A 15,894-nucleotide genomic window follows, 5' to 3' on the forward strand; every position below is an offset into this window, starting at 1 on the left:
GAGGAATTGGAAGGATTCACGGGGTCAGAGTGGGAAGAAGGAATAGATTCCGAGGAGAATGAGTACTTAGAAACCCGAAACAGCAACCGGTGGAGGAAAATGTTCGAGACTTCGGAAGATGAGGGAAGTTCTTTCAGGGGTTTTGCTCCCTCGCCTCCAGCAGAGGAAGGGAGGGGAGGGGGTGGAGGGGGCCCTGGAGGGGAGGTGGATGTCAGGGAACTGTCATCGGAAGAACTGGGGGTGCAAGGGCTCCCAGAGGTTGAGAGAGACTTATCAGCGGAGGAGGGAACCAGCAGGGGGGGAGAAAGAGCTCCAAGGGAAAGCGAGTCAGAAGAATGGCTCAGAGACAATTCCAGCGAGAACAGCGAGGAGGTTTCAGGACCTCCTATAGGGACACCCACTCCTCGCCGGAAATTGTCACGTAGAGAGTCCAGAAGACGCGTTTCCGTTAAGGAGCTGTTATGCTGGAAGAAATTCCGTAAACGCCCACTGTCGGATTCTGCCAGCGACTGACGGAGCCATGCTTATGGCGCTCCGTTACAGACAGTGGTTTGTGGACTTAGCCAAACACTGAGGGACTAGGAACTTTACGCACAAGCAGCTCAACATCCCATCACACCTGGCACCAGGCTGAGATATTCTAAATGCATAGACGGCTCTCAATAAGAAACGTGTGGGGAGGGGAAGGGTTTGTAGATGAGATGTGCAAGGAATTGCATTATATAGAGCAAGTACCTTGCTAAGAGCCAAATTCACTCTGTTTAATGCCTTTATCACACCAAAGGGATTGGCTCTTTCCGTTTCCTGAGCTGTTTTCATTCCAACCATGGTTGGTTTGCTGCCTTTAGCTGTCAAAAGCCAGAAATGTGCTTAAGACCCTTAAGCTTCCATCTGATTGGATTGAGGGCCTCAATGCCAGATTATCTAGCTGCAGGACAGTGAGAGAGGCAGTTACTTTGGCTTAGCCGGATGGTGAATCCCTCCAGCAGGTGCTGGGATCTGCTGAGCGAAGGAAGATATAGCATGCAGTCCTTCATCGCCCACGCTGCTCAGAGGGAGGGATAGGAAGCACAACTTGGCTGCCTCAGCAAGACCCCTCCTCCCCCTCCCTCCGCTTGCGTATATAAGAGTCAGAGAGTCACTAGCACATGGGTAGGCAAACTAAGGCCCAATCGCCTTCTAAATCCAGCCTGCAGACGGTCCGGGAATCAGTGTGTTTTTACATGAATAGAATGTGTGCTTTAATTTAAATTGCATCTCTAGATTATTTGTGGGGCATAGGAATTCGTTCTCCCCCCCCCTTCAAAATATAGTCCGTCCCCCCACAAGGTCTGAGGGACAGTGGAGAAAGTTTGGTGACCCCTGCACTAGCAAGAGAAAGCACAACTCAGGCTTACTGACTTGTAGATGCTGTACATTTTCACAGTGTTGGCCCAAAACATTTGGCTGCCCAAGGGAAAAGGACACAGTGGTCGTCTCCATTCTTCACACAGAAGTTCATTAGACTGGCAATTGTACCTGGTAACAGGACAGCACACCACACCTGAGGGCAGCAGGCTAGTTAAAGGTATGCAATGATAGCCTGTGCACGGATCTCCATCAGAAGGGAGTGGCCAGCGACTCAGGAGGAAGCTCAAAGTTATTGAGCTTTTTTTTTTTAGTAAATCCTCTCAAAAGAGGACATTACAGCAGGCTTTGGTTGCCAGGGCAAGTTTCTCTGGAGGGACTGGGCAGAACCTCAGTTAATTGAGTATTTTCAATGCTTTTTATAATTTTTGTGGATCTGATTTGGTAATTTTTGTCCATCCCCTACTTGGCTACACCCATGGGAAGATATGCACGTCCTGATTTAAAATCTCCACTGGGGTGAAGACCCCACAATCCCTCAGCACAACTGATTGCCAACCAATGGAATAAGTGGTGTTTGCTGTTTAAAATGCACTACGGCTTATTCTTTCCCACCCCCACACATCAAGCGCTGCAGCAAAAGCTGCATTATTTTGGTGCTGTTGGTTTCTCACAGCTCTCGAGGCACACAGAACAAAAAGCCAATTATGGGGAGTTGAACGAAAGGTAATGAACCGAAAGAGACGAGCCTGCAAGCACCGTTTGGGCAGCGCACTTTGCACACTACCCGGCGACACTACTGGTTTCAGACCTGCATTGGCCACAGGCATGTTTGGAAACCTAACAGTGTAATATTGGCTTTCCCATTTATTCTGGGGGGAAAGCTCATCAAAACACAGGATGGCTATATTTTGTCTTTTCTGAATCTTCAAACATTTAGCTTCACTGGATGCGCCTAAGTTCTAGTGCTACAAGAAATGGAGAAAAACTTCCTTCTATCCACTTTCTCCACACTGTGCAAAATTTTATATGCCTCTATCATGTTTCCTCTTGCTCACTCTACACTTTGAAAATGCTGATGTGTTACAGCCAGTCAAGAGGAAGCCCCTTTCAGGCCTGAGAGAGGACTTAAACCCACCAAGATATGTAAGGAAGGGCCAGTTCAGATAGGAAGCAGAAATGTGATTCCCATTTCATGTCCACATCTCATTTGATATGCTGAAAAAAGCAGGTAATTATCATGGGGAGATTTTCCTCCTCCTGTGGGCAATTTGTATCTCCCCGGGGAAAACACACGTGTCTCACGCTCTGGCACTTCAACTGTGCTGCAGAAGCACAGCTGGAGGATGCGTGAGTCACAAAAGCTATCACTCATATATTATAAGGCTGAAACTAACTGTGGAGTCACCTCACAGCTTCACGACACAATTTGCCGGTTAATATGTTATTGATAGCCCTGGGGGGCGGGGAGCCAGTCAAATGGATGGGGAGGGAAAGAGATCTACTTCTTCTGAATATGAAGGATCTAAAGCCCTACAGATATGGAAAAGGCATACATTGGAACTGGACTTCATAAAGCGGTCGGTTGGGGAGTGTGAACACACACCCCTTACACCATCGGGCTCCAATGAGACCTTCTATTGGGTAGGGGCATTTATTCTGTATAACTTCCCCCATTTAGTATCAGTAGTTCTCATTTGTCTATATCGGGTGCCTTTTAAGACACAGAAAATCAAGAGACACACTACTAACATTAAAAAAATTAAATAAAATCCTACAGCACAAATACAAATAGCATCAGTACTGCTATTACCAGGGCTGGCCCAAGGCATTTTGGCACCTAAGGAGAACCACTAAATGTGACTTCTGCCAGGGAAAAAGAGGACAGTGAAGTTCTGCATCAGGAATGGAGTGAGGAAATAAAGATCAACATCAGGAACTGGGGGGAGGACAGCAGCAATGCCTCTATTCACTGAGAGACTGCCGTGGTGGCAGGTTTAGGAGGTGGGCTGTGGAGGAGGCTGCAGATCCGGCCTCCAAGGACTGTGCTGTAGCTGCTGCTGACACTGTGGTGGCAGCAGTGGGTGATGCATCCCTTGGAAGCTGGGTTTGCCACCCCTGTGGATCCTGCCACCTGAGGCGGTCACCTCACCTTTCCTCATTGGTGGGCCGGCCCTCACTATTACTTCTACTACTGTTATTGTTGTTTTTATTGAATACCACAAATTTTCTAAGTTCTGTGTATATATTAAAAGGTAATTTGGTATCTGCCCACAAGCTTACAATCTAATACAAATAGAAAGTATTGCAGCAGCTGCTCCTTTACTGAAACAGGTAGAGTGATGTTGGTCTCCCTCTTGCCAGGATGTTGTTGCTGAGAGGCGAAGGGTGCAGCCCTAGGCCTCTTGGCTGGCAGCAGAGATCAGAGCACGACCTCCCCTCAGGCTTCTACAGTCCCAGGGATCTACCATGGTATTAAGTTACAACTCGGATATTACAGAACACAAGAATGGTACATAAATCACAATGCACTCCAACTGTCAAAACCTGCAACATAAATCTGTCTGTCAGCTGGAGGCACTGCATTTGTGGTGATTCTGTTCCTACCAGGTAGGCAGTGCACAGAAGGTGCTAGAAGCTTGAGGCCCTCTGCTCCACCTCATGATAGGTTCTATCTTGCCCTCTGTGCTGTTCAAAACACCTACTTCAATGTAGTCACAGGATTTCAAGTGGCATATTATGACACCCAGCTCTGCTTCTCCTTTTCATCTGAATTGGGTGAAATGCTAAACCAATGCCTAGTGATGGACCGGATGAGAACAAATAAAGGTCACATTGGCACACCACCATTTAAAGCACATGGCTTCTCTCTAAGAATCCTGGGAGCTGTAGTTTATCCCTCACAGGGCTGCAATTCCCAGCACCCTTAATGAACAAAGGTTCCCAGGATTCTCATGTGCTTTAAATGTATGGTGTGGATGTGATCAAAGCGAGAATCAAAATAAAAGACAATAACTTAATGTAGGTGGGGAGGCAACTGACTCTGGAGTACAGTGGTACCTCAGGTTAAGTACTTAATTCATTCTGGAGGTCCGTACTTAACCTGAAACTGTTCTTAACCTGAAGCACCACTTTAGCTAATGGGGCCTCCTGCTGCTGCCGCGCCGCCAGAGCATGATTTCTGTTCTCCTCCTGAAGCAAAGTTCTTAACCTGAAGCACTATTTCTGGGTTAGCGAATTCTGTAACCTGAAGCGTATGTAACCTGAGGTACCACTGTAGTGATAAGCAAGGCTCCCTGGGCTCTATCTAGAATAGACCCACCTAATATAGGCTAACCTGGCCTTGATTTGGATTGGTCTTGAATTAGATTACTTTAAAATCAGGCTCATATCATAATTCAGATCTTGCCATGTCCCTGAAGTAACAGGGGGCATGAAGAGGTCTGGATGTCTCACCTCCCTAATATTCTTATAAGCTGTCCCCCACTGGAGAACATAATGAGGCAGGAAGGCCTCTCCAGCTCGTGCCACTACCCCCTAAACTTTCATGATGGAGGAAATGAAAAGAATGTTGCAATGCATGTGACAGACATATTCTTTGATTCAAGCCAGCACTTCACAGTGCCCTGGGTTAGTCGCAGCTGAGTCCATCCCAGGACATATGCTAGCTAGGCTGTGGAAGACATTATGTTATCAGCAGTTTTATTTTCAGTTCCTTTCCTAATGATCCCCAGCATGAAATTTTCCTTTTTTCACAGCTGCTATGAAAACACCACAACAGTACTGCATGAGGAGGCCTAAGAGGAGAAAGTAGGAGACAGATGATGATGCCTACATCAGGGCCTGCTCCAGTTGGAGTTTCCATTTCCTGCTCCTCCTCATGCGAATGATTGATTGATAATATTTCTATGCCGCATTTCATCCACATGAACCGCAAAGTGGCTTACAAACAATAAATAACAATAACAGAACAGAGCATCGCAAATACAGCATAAACCAGATAGAATAATTACCAAGCCATCAGTAAAATCATTACGATCTATAAAACACTGTTAAGAAAACAACTGCAAAAATAAGCTACACAGCACAATTGCAACAAAAGTCATAGGATTCACTAAGTACTACACTAGTAATGATGTAGAAAACAATCTTAACATTAACAAAATAGCAACCAAATAAAAAATAAATAAAAAAGGCTAAGCACTGTTGAATTCATGCACACACTCTCCCTACCGCCATGACTCATAATCTTCCATTCAACTGTCCTGTGGGAAGCGTTCTTGGAAAAGGAGGCAGGCAAGCAAAAACCACTTCAAGGCCTACTCAGGCCAGACTTCTCTCCCACTCCTGCAATGGCCCTTGGTGTCCATTGGGACTGGTAAGGTAGAAGGCAAGGAGACCAACAGTAGGTGGAGGTAGAGCCAATGAAAGGCAGTGCCACCCCCTGGAAATAAAGAAAGCAGGCAGGTGGGGACTGACTGAAGTCTGTGCCCCATTTGCCCTTATTGACCAGGATCCACTGCACCCCTGTGAGAAGGATCCGTGCATATTTTAAAAATATGTAAGTCAATGTTACTTCTCCACCTTAGAACTAGACCTATCCTCAAGGCCTACGCGGTCATTAGGCAAGGTGAGGCCACCGCCTCAGGTGTCAGAAGACCCTGAGGTGGCACCACTTGAGGTGAAATGGGAAGTGCTTGCCCTGTCATTGCTGCTGTCACCTGCACCACCCACCACCTCTGGCCACCTCAGCGCTGATTTCCAACAAGATCTTGCCGAACTCACACAAGAACTTGCAAAGTGTATGAGATCTCACCTGAAATGGGTGCAATCTTGCCCAAAATTGGCACTGACGCTGGTGTGGCAGAGGTGGTAGGGTGAGTAGCTGTGGCAGTGGCAGACAGCACAGCACTTCTCGTTTCGCCTCAAGCGGTGAAACGGGATGTGCTGCCGCTGTCTATCCTGGAAAGCAGGATAGAAATAGTTGTAATAAACACAGGCCAAAATAGAAATTACACTTCAAACATGTGAAACAGTCTCCTGAGACGGAATGAAATTCCAGTGACTGCAACTCTGCAAGAGGCATTGTTTCTAAGCTTCTGAACATAGATTCAGGAACTCCATCTAAAGAGTTAAAAACAGCACCCATTATGCAGCAGGTGGCTAACAAGCAACTCTTAATGTCACATTATGTTCTTAAAATTCCAGCCTGCTAAAACAAAATAATAAATATGTTTACAAGAGAACCCCTAAAACAAAATTAGCCATATGAGATTAGCATTTAATTTATACATGGGGCTGTCAATTTAGATTATAATGAAATGTAAACAAGGCAAACAAACTAATTAAACAAAGAGGTGGCAATTGCCCCGAAAAAGTGATACTTATATCCAATAGTTTTATCCACATCCAGTCAATGAGCTGTGAACTTCATAGTCACAGATGGAAGTCAACAGAACTCATGAAAAGGTTTATGCTGATCCCACCATCAGCTGAGGTGCTTCCCAGTCAAAGGCCTGATCATTCCTTTTAACAATACTGGCAGTAGATTTGGGACAGTCAAAAGAAAGGGCTTCTTCACATAGTATAACATTAAATTATGGAATAACAACAACAACAACCAGCCCTTCACCAACAGGTCCCAGGGTGGGTTACAACAATTTAAAATTTAGAATTAAGTTAAATCAGGTGGGCCCTGAAAACACATATCTCAGTTGTCAGAGGCCAGGGTAAAGAGGGGTATATTCAGTATTCAATGAAAGCTGTATAGTGAACAAATCAGACACACCTCTGTAATGAGGGAATTCCACAATTTAGGGGTTGCCACAGAGAAGGACCTCCCCAGGACCCCCCCCCAAAAAAACCCTTCTGTGGGATGATGCAAACTGTGCTGATAGCTGCTGGCTTTAGAAGATTTTGAAAGGGGAGCAGACAAATTCACAAAGAAGGTTATTAGCCACACCAGCTTCAATTAGCTGTTGCCAGCTTGATGGTCTTCAGTTATTTTGGACTACATGGCTTTGCTGGCCAGAGTTGGTGGGAGTTGTAGTGCAAAGCAGCTGGAGGGCACTAGGTAGGGCTGCCATATGTCCAGAATTTCCTGGACATAGCCGGGATCAGTGGCATAGCGTGGGGGGTGCAGGGGGGGCTGGCCGCACCGGGCGCAACATCTGGGGGGTGCGCGCTCGCACTCGCAGCTCTCTGCCCCTACTAAAACCCACGGGTTAGGGGGCGCAAATTACTTGCCTTGCCCTGGGTGCTGACAACCCACGCTACACCACTGGCCGGGATTCAGCCACTGGAAACAGTATCTGGACGGAAATCGCCAGAGCCAGGGCTTTTTCAGCCGTAGCTCCGATCTGGTGGAACGCTCTGTCACAAGAGACTAGGGCCCTGCGGGACTTGACATCTTTCTGCAGGGCCCACAAGACAGAGCTGTTCCACCAGGCCTTTGGCCAGGGCACAGCCTGACTCCTTCCTTTGGCAATCCTCACAGAACTCTAGCCCAATGATTGCCATTAATTTGATTGGAATTAATTTTATAATGAAATGATTTTAGAATGTTTTATCATTTTACTGTTGTTAGCCGCTCTGAGCCCGGCTTCAGCTGGGGAGGGCGGGATGTAAATAAATTTTATTATTATTATTATTATTATTATTATTATTAAATGTCTGGGAAGATCCAGATGTTAGGCAGCCCATATCGGAAGTGTAGATTTCGGCGAATTTCCTTTAAAACTTCATTTATTATTAGTATTAGTTTTGCAGCAACAACATTGGACAAAACCAGATTTTCACTTTTTGAAATATGGCGACCCTACACTAAGTGAGTGAAGCCTGTCTGAAATGGACCTCTCTGAATACCAATTGCTAGGTGCTGTACAATGGAGGAAGACTATGGCTATGGCCTTCATTTCCTGCTTGCAGACTTCTCGGAAGCATCTGCCTGGAAATGGTTCAAAAACAATGACCAGCCTACATCAGGAGTGGGGACCCTCCGGCCCATGGGCCAAATGAGCAAGTCTCCTTCCCTCTGGTTTCCTTCCATAGATACAGGGCTACATTTGTCCTCACATCTATCATGACATGTAGGCCCTGATTCCATCTTTTCCCCACTCCCAGTTTCAATCCTCCTTCTTCCCAGGACTCTGCAACTGTCCTTTATGCTCAGGTAACATCACAGTAACACTGCCACAGACTCGCTGAATGACTGGTAACAGCCAACCTCTCTTTATTACCTATTAGCTTCCAATGAAAGGGAAGGTATCACCAGAGAAGACACCTAAGGAGGACCAGAACTCTCCTGGTCTGAAACTCGAGAGAGAGAAGTGGTTGTGACTTGAAAGTAGGGCTAGCATCCCCAGAAGCTGAGGGTCTAGCGCTAACCTGCCCAAATTAAGGCGCGCGTGCACACACACAATGGAGCATTCTCCTCACAATCCTTTCAGGAGTAAGTAGATTTCTACGTATACTTTGGTGTTGTAATTACTGAATGGAGGAAGTTTTGTTTGAAGGTGGGAAATAAATGGAGGAGGAAGTTTTATTTGTTGAATGTGGCCTCGATTTTTGGCCCATGTGCATTTTTCTGTGAATCAGAATGCCAAACATTTTCAGCCAAAACAACTTCCCCTGGGAGTACATCTTCATACTTATTTGTTCAACCTAGCTGGAATTTCTTAAAGAAAAATAGGAAATGAAAATCAGGAATGGGCAAGATTTTGCAAAAAGCCTAATTTCAGATTTTTAAAAATTCACATCACAGTTAATGCATTGACTAGGGAATGTGAAACGTCTCATTAATGTGAAATTTATAACCCTGAGTATCACACATTTCCTTTTTAAAAATAAAGGATCTAATTCTCTTGAGAAACCCAAAACTGTGTTGCTAGTTTCTGCTCAGTTAGAAAACAGATGGCAGTCTTAGCCTTCTCTAGCTGTCACAGCTTTCAGTTGTTTCTTTTGTCTTCTAGCTCTTTTTTCAGATATGGTTTATAATTTGTAGCATTCTATCTTTCCTAGACATGTTTTATGCCAGGTAGGAAAATAATATTTTAAAAAAATGGATATTGCATTTACAGAGATAGCATAAACGACTATGATTAATGTAATGGAAGCAAATTTTCATTTGAATATTTTATTCCTCTCGCAGAAGTTGTACTTTATGGTTGCAGAATTTAGGGCAGAATTCCAGGTGTCCTGTATATAATTTATGGAGTATAAGAAAAAAGGTCCAGAGCTTTGTTTTAGAGCCTGTAAGACTATTTATCTCTGGCGTTTTTGGTTTATACAAGAAGTGGAATTGACTCCTTAGTTTGCAGTGGTTTTTCTCTTCTCTATTTGTTGAGAGAAAATTGGCTTTTGGAGAATATTGGCATATTCATTGTATGCTCTGGCCATGGTACTGAAAGAAAAGGAAGAAAAGCTACAAGTCACTCCCTTAGTGACACTCTGATCCACTGTGGCATCTCAGCCCTGTACATGCTCTGCAAAGAGGAATTAAATCTTAAATGTTCTGAATGCATGAAGATTTGAGTTTTGATCCCTGTTCTGATATACAGTAATATAGGGAGTGGAGCTTTTTTGTACATGCATGGAGGCTGAATTCTAATTGCTTCTACAGCAGGGGTGAGGAACCTGTGGTCCTCCAGATGCTGCTGGACTACAACTCCCATCATCCTTGACCATTGACTGTGCTGGCTGGGGCTGATGGGAGTTGGAGTGCAATATCATCATGAGTTCCCCAACCTTGTGCTGGAAGAATAAAACTATTAGAATGAGGGTGTTCTGTTCTGAAACACACCTTGAATTATTTTTCTTCTACCCTTTGCCACACTGAGCATTCCTCATATGCTCTGTTTATGCACTTGCAACTCCAGATTTCACCAGGAAGCAGGCATGTACCTGGGAGTGGTGGGAACCCTTCCTTCTCTGCAATCAACTAAACAACAACAACACCAAGTGGGGGGACTTGGATACGAATGGCACATTTATGTGCTGTCACTTTAAGGGTTCATTCTGCTGCCCCGTGGAGTCCCATCAATTATGGCAGAGGTGGGGCTAGCACTGGATTAGTTGTAGAAAAGCATGTATGTGTAGCTATTTAACTGTTTCCTTGCCCAAGCAGAGAGACAAAGGCACAAAGTAAGTTGCTGAATGGGGGTGTTACCAGGAGATAAAATAAAAGGGGAAGAGCTGTGTTAGCTTGTTTCTCAGGCAGAGCAACTAACCTTATGTATGACTCACCTATCCAAAAAGAAAGAGAGCATTTGCCTCCATTCTTCCCTGGTGTTTTTTTTTTTTTTTTAGATGGCTGAAATAGATTTCTTCCTTTCCGAAACATTCCAGATTCCCTGTTGATTGGTGTGGGGTTGCTTTGAGATTACATGTGTACTGGGCCCTTGCTCCACCTAGCTTTCTGCTCCTGGAGAAATGAGAGGCCCTCACGCCTTGAGGAAACCTGCCCATTCATCATCTTCCCCATGCATAATTCAACCCCCATGTATAATGAATGCTGAAAGAAATGGCTGTGTGTGAATGTGTACCTAAGAAAGATAAAGGTCAGATGTGTTTCATCCTTTGTTCACAACTACCCTGAGCTGCCCAGGGAGCATGCAGACTCTGGGGTTGGGGTTGGGGTGCTGCCACATGCTCTCGGTTTGAAAGACAAAAGCTGACTCCATCTGTGCACCGACTCCAAGAGTCCAGGAAGCAGGATTTCAATCCTAGTGCTGCAGTGTCAGAAGTCAATGGATTGTTTGGTACAGGTTCTTCAAAGACGATATGCCCAGTCCAGCCCTACAGAGCATATACAAGGACCCAGATCCTTCTCTCCATCGTTATAGGAGACAGATGACCAGGATTCGTTTTCCCCCTCCCTATGCTTCTGTCTCCCTCCATTCATCCCATCCTTGGCCCACAGAAACCAAGGAGCCTCTCCAAACACAACATGCAAATCTGACCCCCAAACCAGACAGAGGCAGCCAGGGCTCCCCTCCCCCTGCTTTAGGCAAATGCTGTTGGAAAATGCAGAAATGCAGACACAAAGCACACCTCCGCTGGAGCACACCGCTCCCTCGTGCATCCTCGGGGAAAAGCGACCTGGTCTCCCCCATCCCCGCTGCCTGCATGATTGTCAGGAGGGCAACATCCAGGAATTTGCCTTGCCATAATATTGGCTGTCACAAAAGCCCTCCCTTCCGAGCCCAGCGTAGCGTTTACCTTCTGTGAGCTGAATGACTGGGTCCAATGGTACAAAACCAGCCTGTCCTTGGATCTGAAGGCAGGGTGTGCCGGGTCCTGGTTCGCCTCGTCCTCCATGGATTTGCCTGCATCGTTCTCCAGGGCTGAAATGGGCCACCAGCTGCAGTTGGTGGGAGTAACATTGTTGGGAGTCGCCATGACAGCCTGTGCTTATGGAAGAGCAGGAGAAGGAGAGAGCTGCAGCCGCTGTACTATCGGAGCATCACATGGGCTCATGGAAACAGCATCACTCCCGGAGCCAAGGGGGTTCGGTTTCATTACTCACCCCAGATTTGCATGGCGAGCCCAGGGCAGCTGGATCAGAAGCCGCATCCAGCTTGAGGAAGAGAAGGTGTATAGCTCTTTCTCTCTGTGTGTGTGTGTGCGTGCGCGCGCGCGCTAAATCACAGCCCCTTTACATCCATGGCAAGCTTGCGAGTGAGGCACATTGCTGCACTGCTCATGCATTGTTCTAAATCACAGACACAACAGAGCGTCGATGCCACCTGACGGCGAACCTGAGACTCCACATGCAACGGGAGATCCTGCATCTTATTAGTAACAGAGTGCATGCAGCCTCCTTTATCGGGATGGTTTGCGGAGGGTGCCCGGATAATCCAGATAAATAAGACTGACAATGAACTCTTAGGGAAGCATGGTTTTGCTTATAGGAAGAGTCAGGTCCTACAAATCTGATCTCATTTCCCCTCTCCCTCAACCCCACAGGCAGGTTAGGCAAATTGCCGAGACTTTGTGCTGAAGATGAATGCATTGATGAAGGCTTGCTAACTTTTGAACTTAAAACGTTTCGGCTTCCAGCTTCAATATCTGGTGAAAGGAGAAGGCAGCTTCCAGCTGTGGTAGGCAGAGCCATCATTATTCTCCCTGCAAAGCAAGCCCCCAGCAGCACTGAGGACTGGGGCACAGCTGAAGGAGGGAGAAAACCTCATTGAAAACATTTTGCTCAAGGGTCTATCAAATTCTGGACCTCACACTCCTAACAAATGGCCTGATTTGGGATCTCTCTTTTCTGATCCTGAAGAGGTCTTTCAGTCCTGAGCACATATAATCCTATAGGTAAGGTAAAGGGACCCCTGACCATTAGGTCCAGTCATGGCCAACTCTGGGGTTGCGGCGCTCATCTTGCTTTATTGGCCAAGGAAGCCGGCGTACAGCTTCCGGGTCATGTGGCCAACATGACTAAGTCACTTCTGGCGAACCAGAGCAGCGCACGGAAACGCCATTTACCTTCCCGCTGGAGTGGTACCTATTTATCTACTTGCACTTTGAGGTGCTTTCAAACTGCTAGGTTGGCAGGAGCAGGGACTGAGCAACGGGAGCATCACGGGGATTTGAACTGCCAACCTTCTGATCGGCAAGTCCTAGGCTTTGTGGTTTAACCCACAGTGCCACCCGCGTCCCAATATATAATCCTATACTTATAGCCTTATACTTGGGTGGAAGTTCATGTAAAGAGTCCATCAGGGTCAATACAAATTTGTGGTTTTTTGGGTTTTTAAAAAGTGGTTGCTCTTATAAAATGCATAGAAACCAAAACCCAGAGAGGACCAAGCTTCAACTTTTTGCCTCCTACATTGCTGGAGGAAGTATATGGATCTTCCCAGAAAGTGAAATCCGAAATAGTTGTTTAGAAATGAGTAGAGAATTGGAAAGTTGAAAATTGGAGGTTCAGAATCTTAAGTGGAATAGAGTTGGAGAGTTCCATTCAACTAAGTCAATGGAAAGTTGCTTTAGCATCTATATTTAGTGTTTCTTTAGATTTAAAATTGAGATTGAACAGTAACTGATGTTCTGGATATATTGGACTCCACAGTATCTTTATAGGAAGGAATTGGCTAGTTCAGATAGAGAATGGTGGTGGTGATGATGATCATGATGATGATGATGATGATGATGATAATAATAATAATAATTTATTTATATCCTGCCCATCTGGCCGGGTTTCCCCAGCCACTCTTGGTGGCTCCCAACAGAATATTAATAATATGGTGATGTAATGCATTTGAAGCGTATGTTGTAGGCGTATCCTGTAGTGTCTTGTTTCTGATCAGAAATCCAGTTGTACCTTGGAAGTTGAACGAAATCCATTCTGGAAGTCCATTCGACTTCCAAAACCAAATCGTGGCTTCTGATTGGCAGCAGGAAGCTCCGTGGAAGCCCCATCGGACGTTCGCGTTCCAAAAGAACGTTCACAAACCAGAACAATCACTTCCGGGTTTGCGGCATTTGGGAGCCAAAACATCCAAGTTCCAGGGCGCTGGGGATCCAAGGTACAACTGGATTGCTTTGCTTTGGAGACATCTTTGATATTTGTGGATGTTTACTCCCTTCTCCTTGCCAACAGAAGTATATTAAATGTCTTTCTTTTTAAAACTGCATTGTTCAGGCAGCCTTTTTGAACATTAAAAAAAAAATTTCTGCTAGTTTTTATGCAATATTTTCCAGGTTGTTTTTTTAAAGAACATGATAGAATCTGGAGTACTTTCATCCCAAGCTTTATTTATGGCTGTGTCTCCACAGTCTAATCTCATACATCTCGTTCTGCATTGCCCTTTGTAGCAGCTCAGCCCCCAATGTTTGCATGAAAGGCCCAAATGTCAGTGGAAGAGCGTTTGATTGGCATGCAGAAGATCCCAGGTTTGAACCTAGAATTCCCAGGCAGGACCTGGAGAGAACCAGGCCTGAAAACCTGGAGAGCCACAGCCAGTCTGTGTAGACAATACTGAGCTAAATGGACCAATTGTTTGACTCATTATATGGCAGTTTCCTAGGTTCCTAACACCTCTTTATAGTGTCCTACATCCATGGAGCAGTTGACACCAGCAAAATGCTGTGGCTAACGTTCTCATGCCACTTAAAACCACAAACTTCTTATTCTTTGCTAGCTCATCTTCTTTACTCTTAACAACAGAGCTGTAGTTTTTGTGGGAAACTTTGTTTTCTTCCGTTTTGCCTTTAAGCATTATTTGCAAAGTGGTCCTGGATTGTTGGCATCCGTCTGTCTTGAGAGACAATGGAGTGCGTCTCCAGGGGTGAAGTCTGGAGCACCAAAGTGACCTCCCCGGGGTGCAAGCCGGGCAATGTGTATGGAGGTCCTGGGCTGCCCAGATGACAAGACCCCCTCTCAGCCTCACTGAGGTGGTCCAAAGGAAAGGAGATGTTTGGTTGCAAGAGTTGCCAGAAAGAGGTGTATAAGGCAACATCGTCTTAGGGACTCTGATCCAGATTTGTTTACTCCTTGGCCTTTTCTTCTCCCGAAGATACCCCACAAGGCAGGTTTAGGATCAAAGTTTTCCTTCTTCCAGATGGCCTACCTTCCCAGGTTGATGAGCCTCATGTGCCCCTCATTTCTCTCTACAGCAGAAATGGCCTTCTTGACCATTGGACCCACTATTGGTCTTGTCTGCTCGATCTGCCAGAGCCTGTCTTCACATACAGGGGATGTCCCTAACTCAACTGAGGGTTTGAGACCCACTGTCTGCCCTCACCTGGTTTAGCCAGCCAGTCGAAGCCGTATCCTAGGGTGTGGCCACTGTCGCATGCTGACAGCTTCTAGGAGCCACAGGTGAGAGCTGAGTGCAGGATAGGGATCAAAGACAGACAAACTACCCCAGCAGCATGACATGCCCCCCACCAAAGGTAGTACCTGTTGGAGTGTTGTGGGTATCAAGGAATCAAACTAATTGGGAATGCTGACTCAGCAGCATGTGATGACTAAGCATCAGGAGACATGGGGCGTTGCCTAATTGTTCCATTGCCAGCTAGTATAAAGAGGCATGGTTGGCTTCCCACTTCAGTTGGTAGGGGTGGGAAGAGGTGACGACTTCTCCTTTGAATGTAATTCCACCTGTATGCTGTGTATCCTGAATGTAGAAAGACTGCTTTACAATGCTGCAAGACTGCAACTGAATAAAGCCTTACTGAAAATACAGCTTGCCTCCTGAACGCTTCCTGTGGGGCTCTTGTACATCACAACAGTAAAAAGCAAAGGGACCCCTGACCATTAGGTCCAGTCGTGGCCGACTCTGGGGTTGTGGCGCTCATCTCGCTTTATTGGCCGAGGGAGCCAACATACAGCTTCCGGGTCATGTGGCCAGCATGACTAAGCCCCTTCTGGCGAACCAGAGCAGCGCACGGAAACGCTGTTTACCTTCCCACTGGAGCGGTCCCTATTTATCTACTTGCACTTTGACGTGCTTCCGAACTGCTAGGTTGGCAGGAGCAGGGACTGAGCAACGGGAGCTCACCCCATTGCGGGGATTCGAACCGCTGACCTTCTGATCGGCA

The 15,894-nt window shown here is 46.1% G+C and overlaps 1 protein-coding gene and 1 long non-coding RNA gene across 2 annotated transcripts in view; one reads left to right on the plus strand and one right to left on the minus strand.

The window, feature by feature from the left end:
- GDAP1L1 (ganglioside induced differentiation associated protein 1 like 1) overlaps positions 1-12,064 on the minus strand; it is a 49,560-nt gene extending 37,496 nt beyond the window's left edge. The window contains exon 1 of the mRNA XM_083619038.1: positions 11,566-12,064. Within this exon, the coding sequence (XP_083475164.1) occupies positions 11,566-11,745 (180 nt within the window). The 5' untranslated portion in view covers positions 11,746-12,064. The remainder of the gene's footprint in view (positions 1-11,565) is intronic.
- LOC310765813 lies at positions 2,442-5,427 on the plus strand. The gene is made up of 3 exons (XR_014549820.1): positions 2,442-2,578; positions 3,712-3,859; positions 5,106-5,427. It is a non-coding gene; the product is annotated as an uncharacterized lncRNA (long non-coding RNA).
- Positions 12,065-15,894: the final 3,830 nt, after the last annotated feature.

Source organism: Podarcis filfolensis (genome assembly GCF_964270895.1).
Source record: "Podarcis filfolensis genome assembly, chromosome: 6".
NCBI lineage: Eukaryota > Metazoa > Chordata > Lepidosauria > Squamata > Lacertidae > Podarcis > Podarcis filfolensis.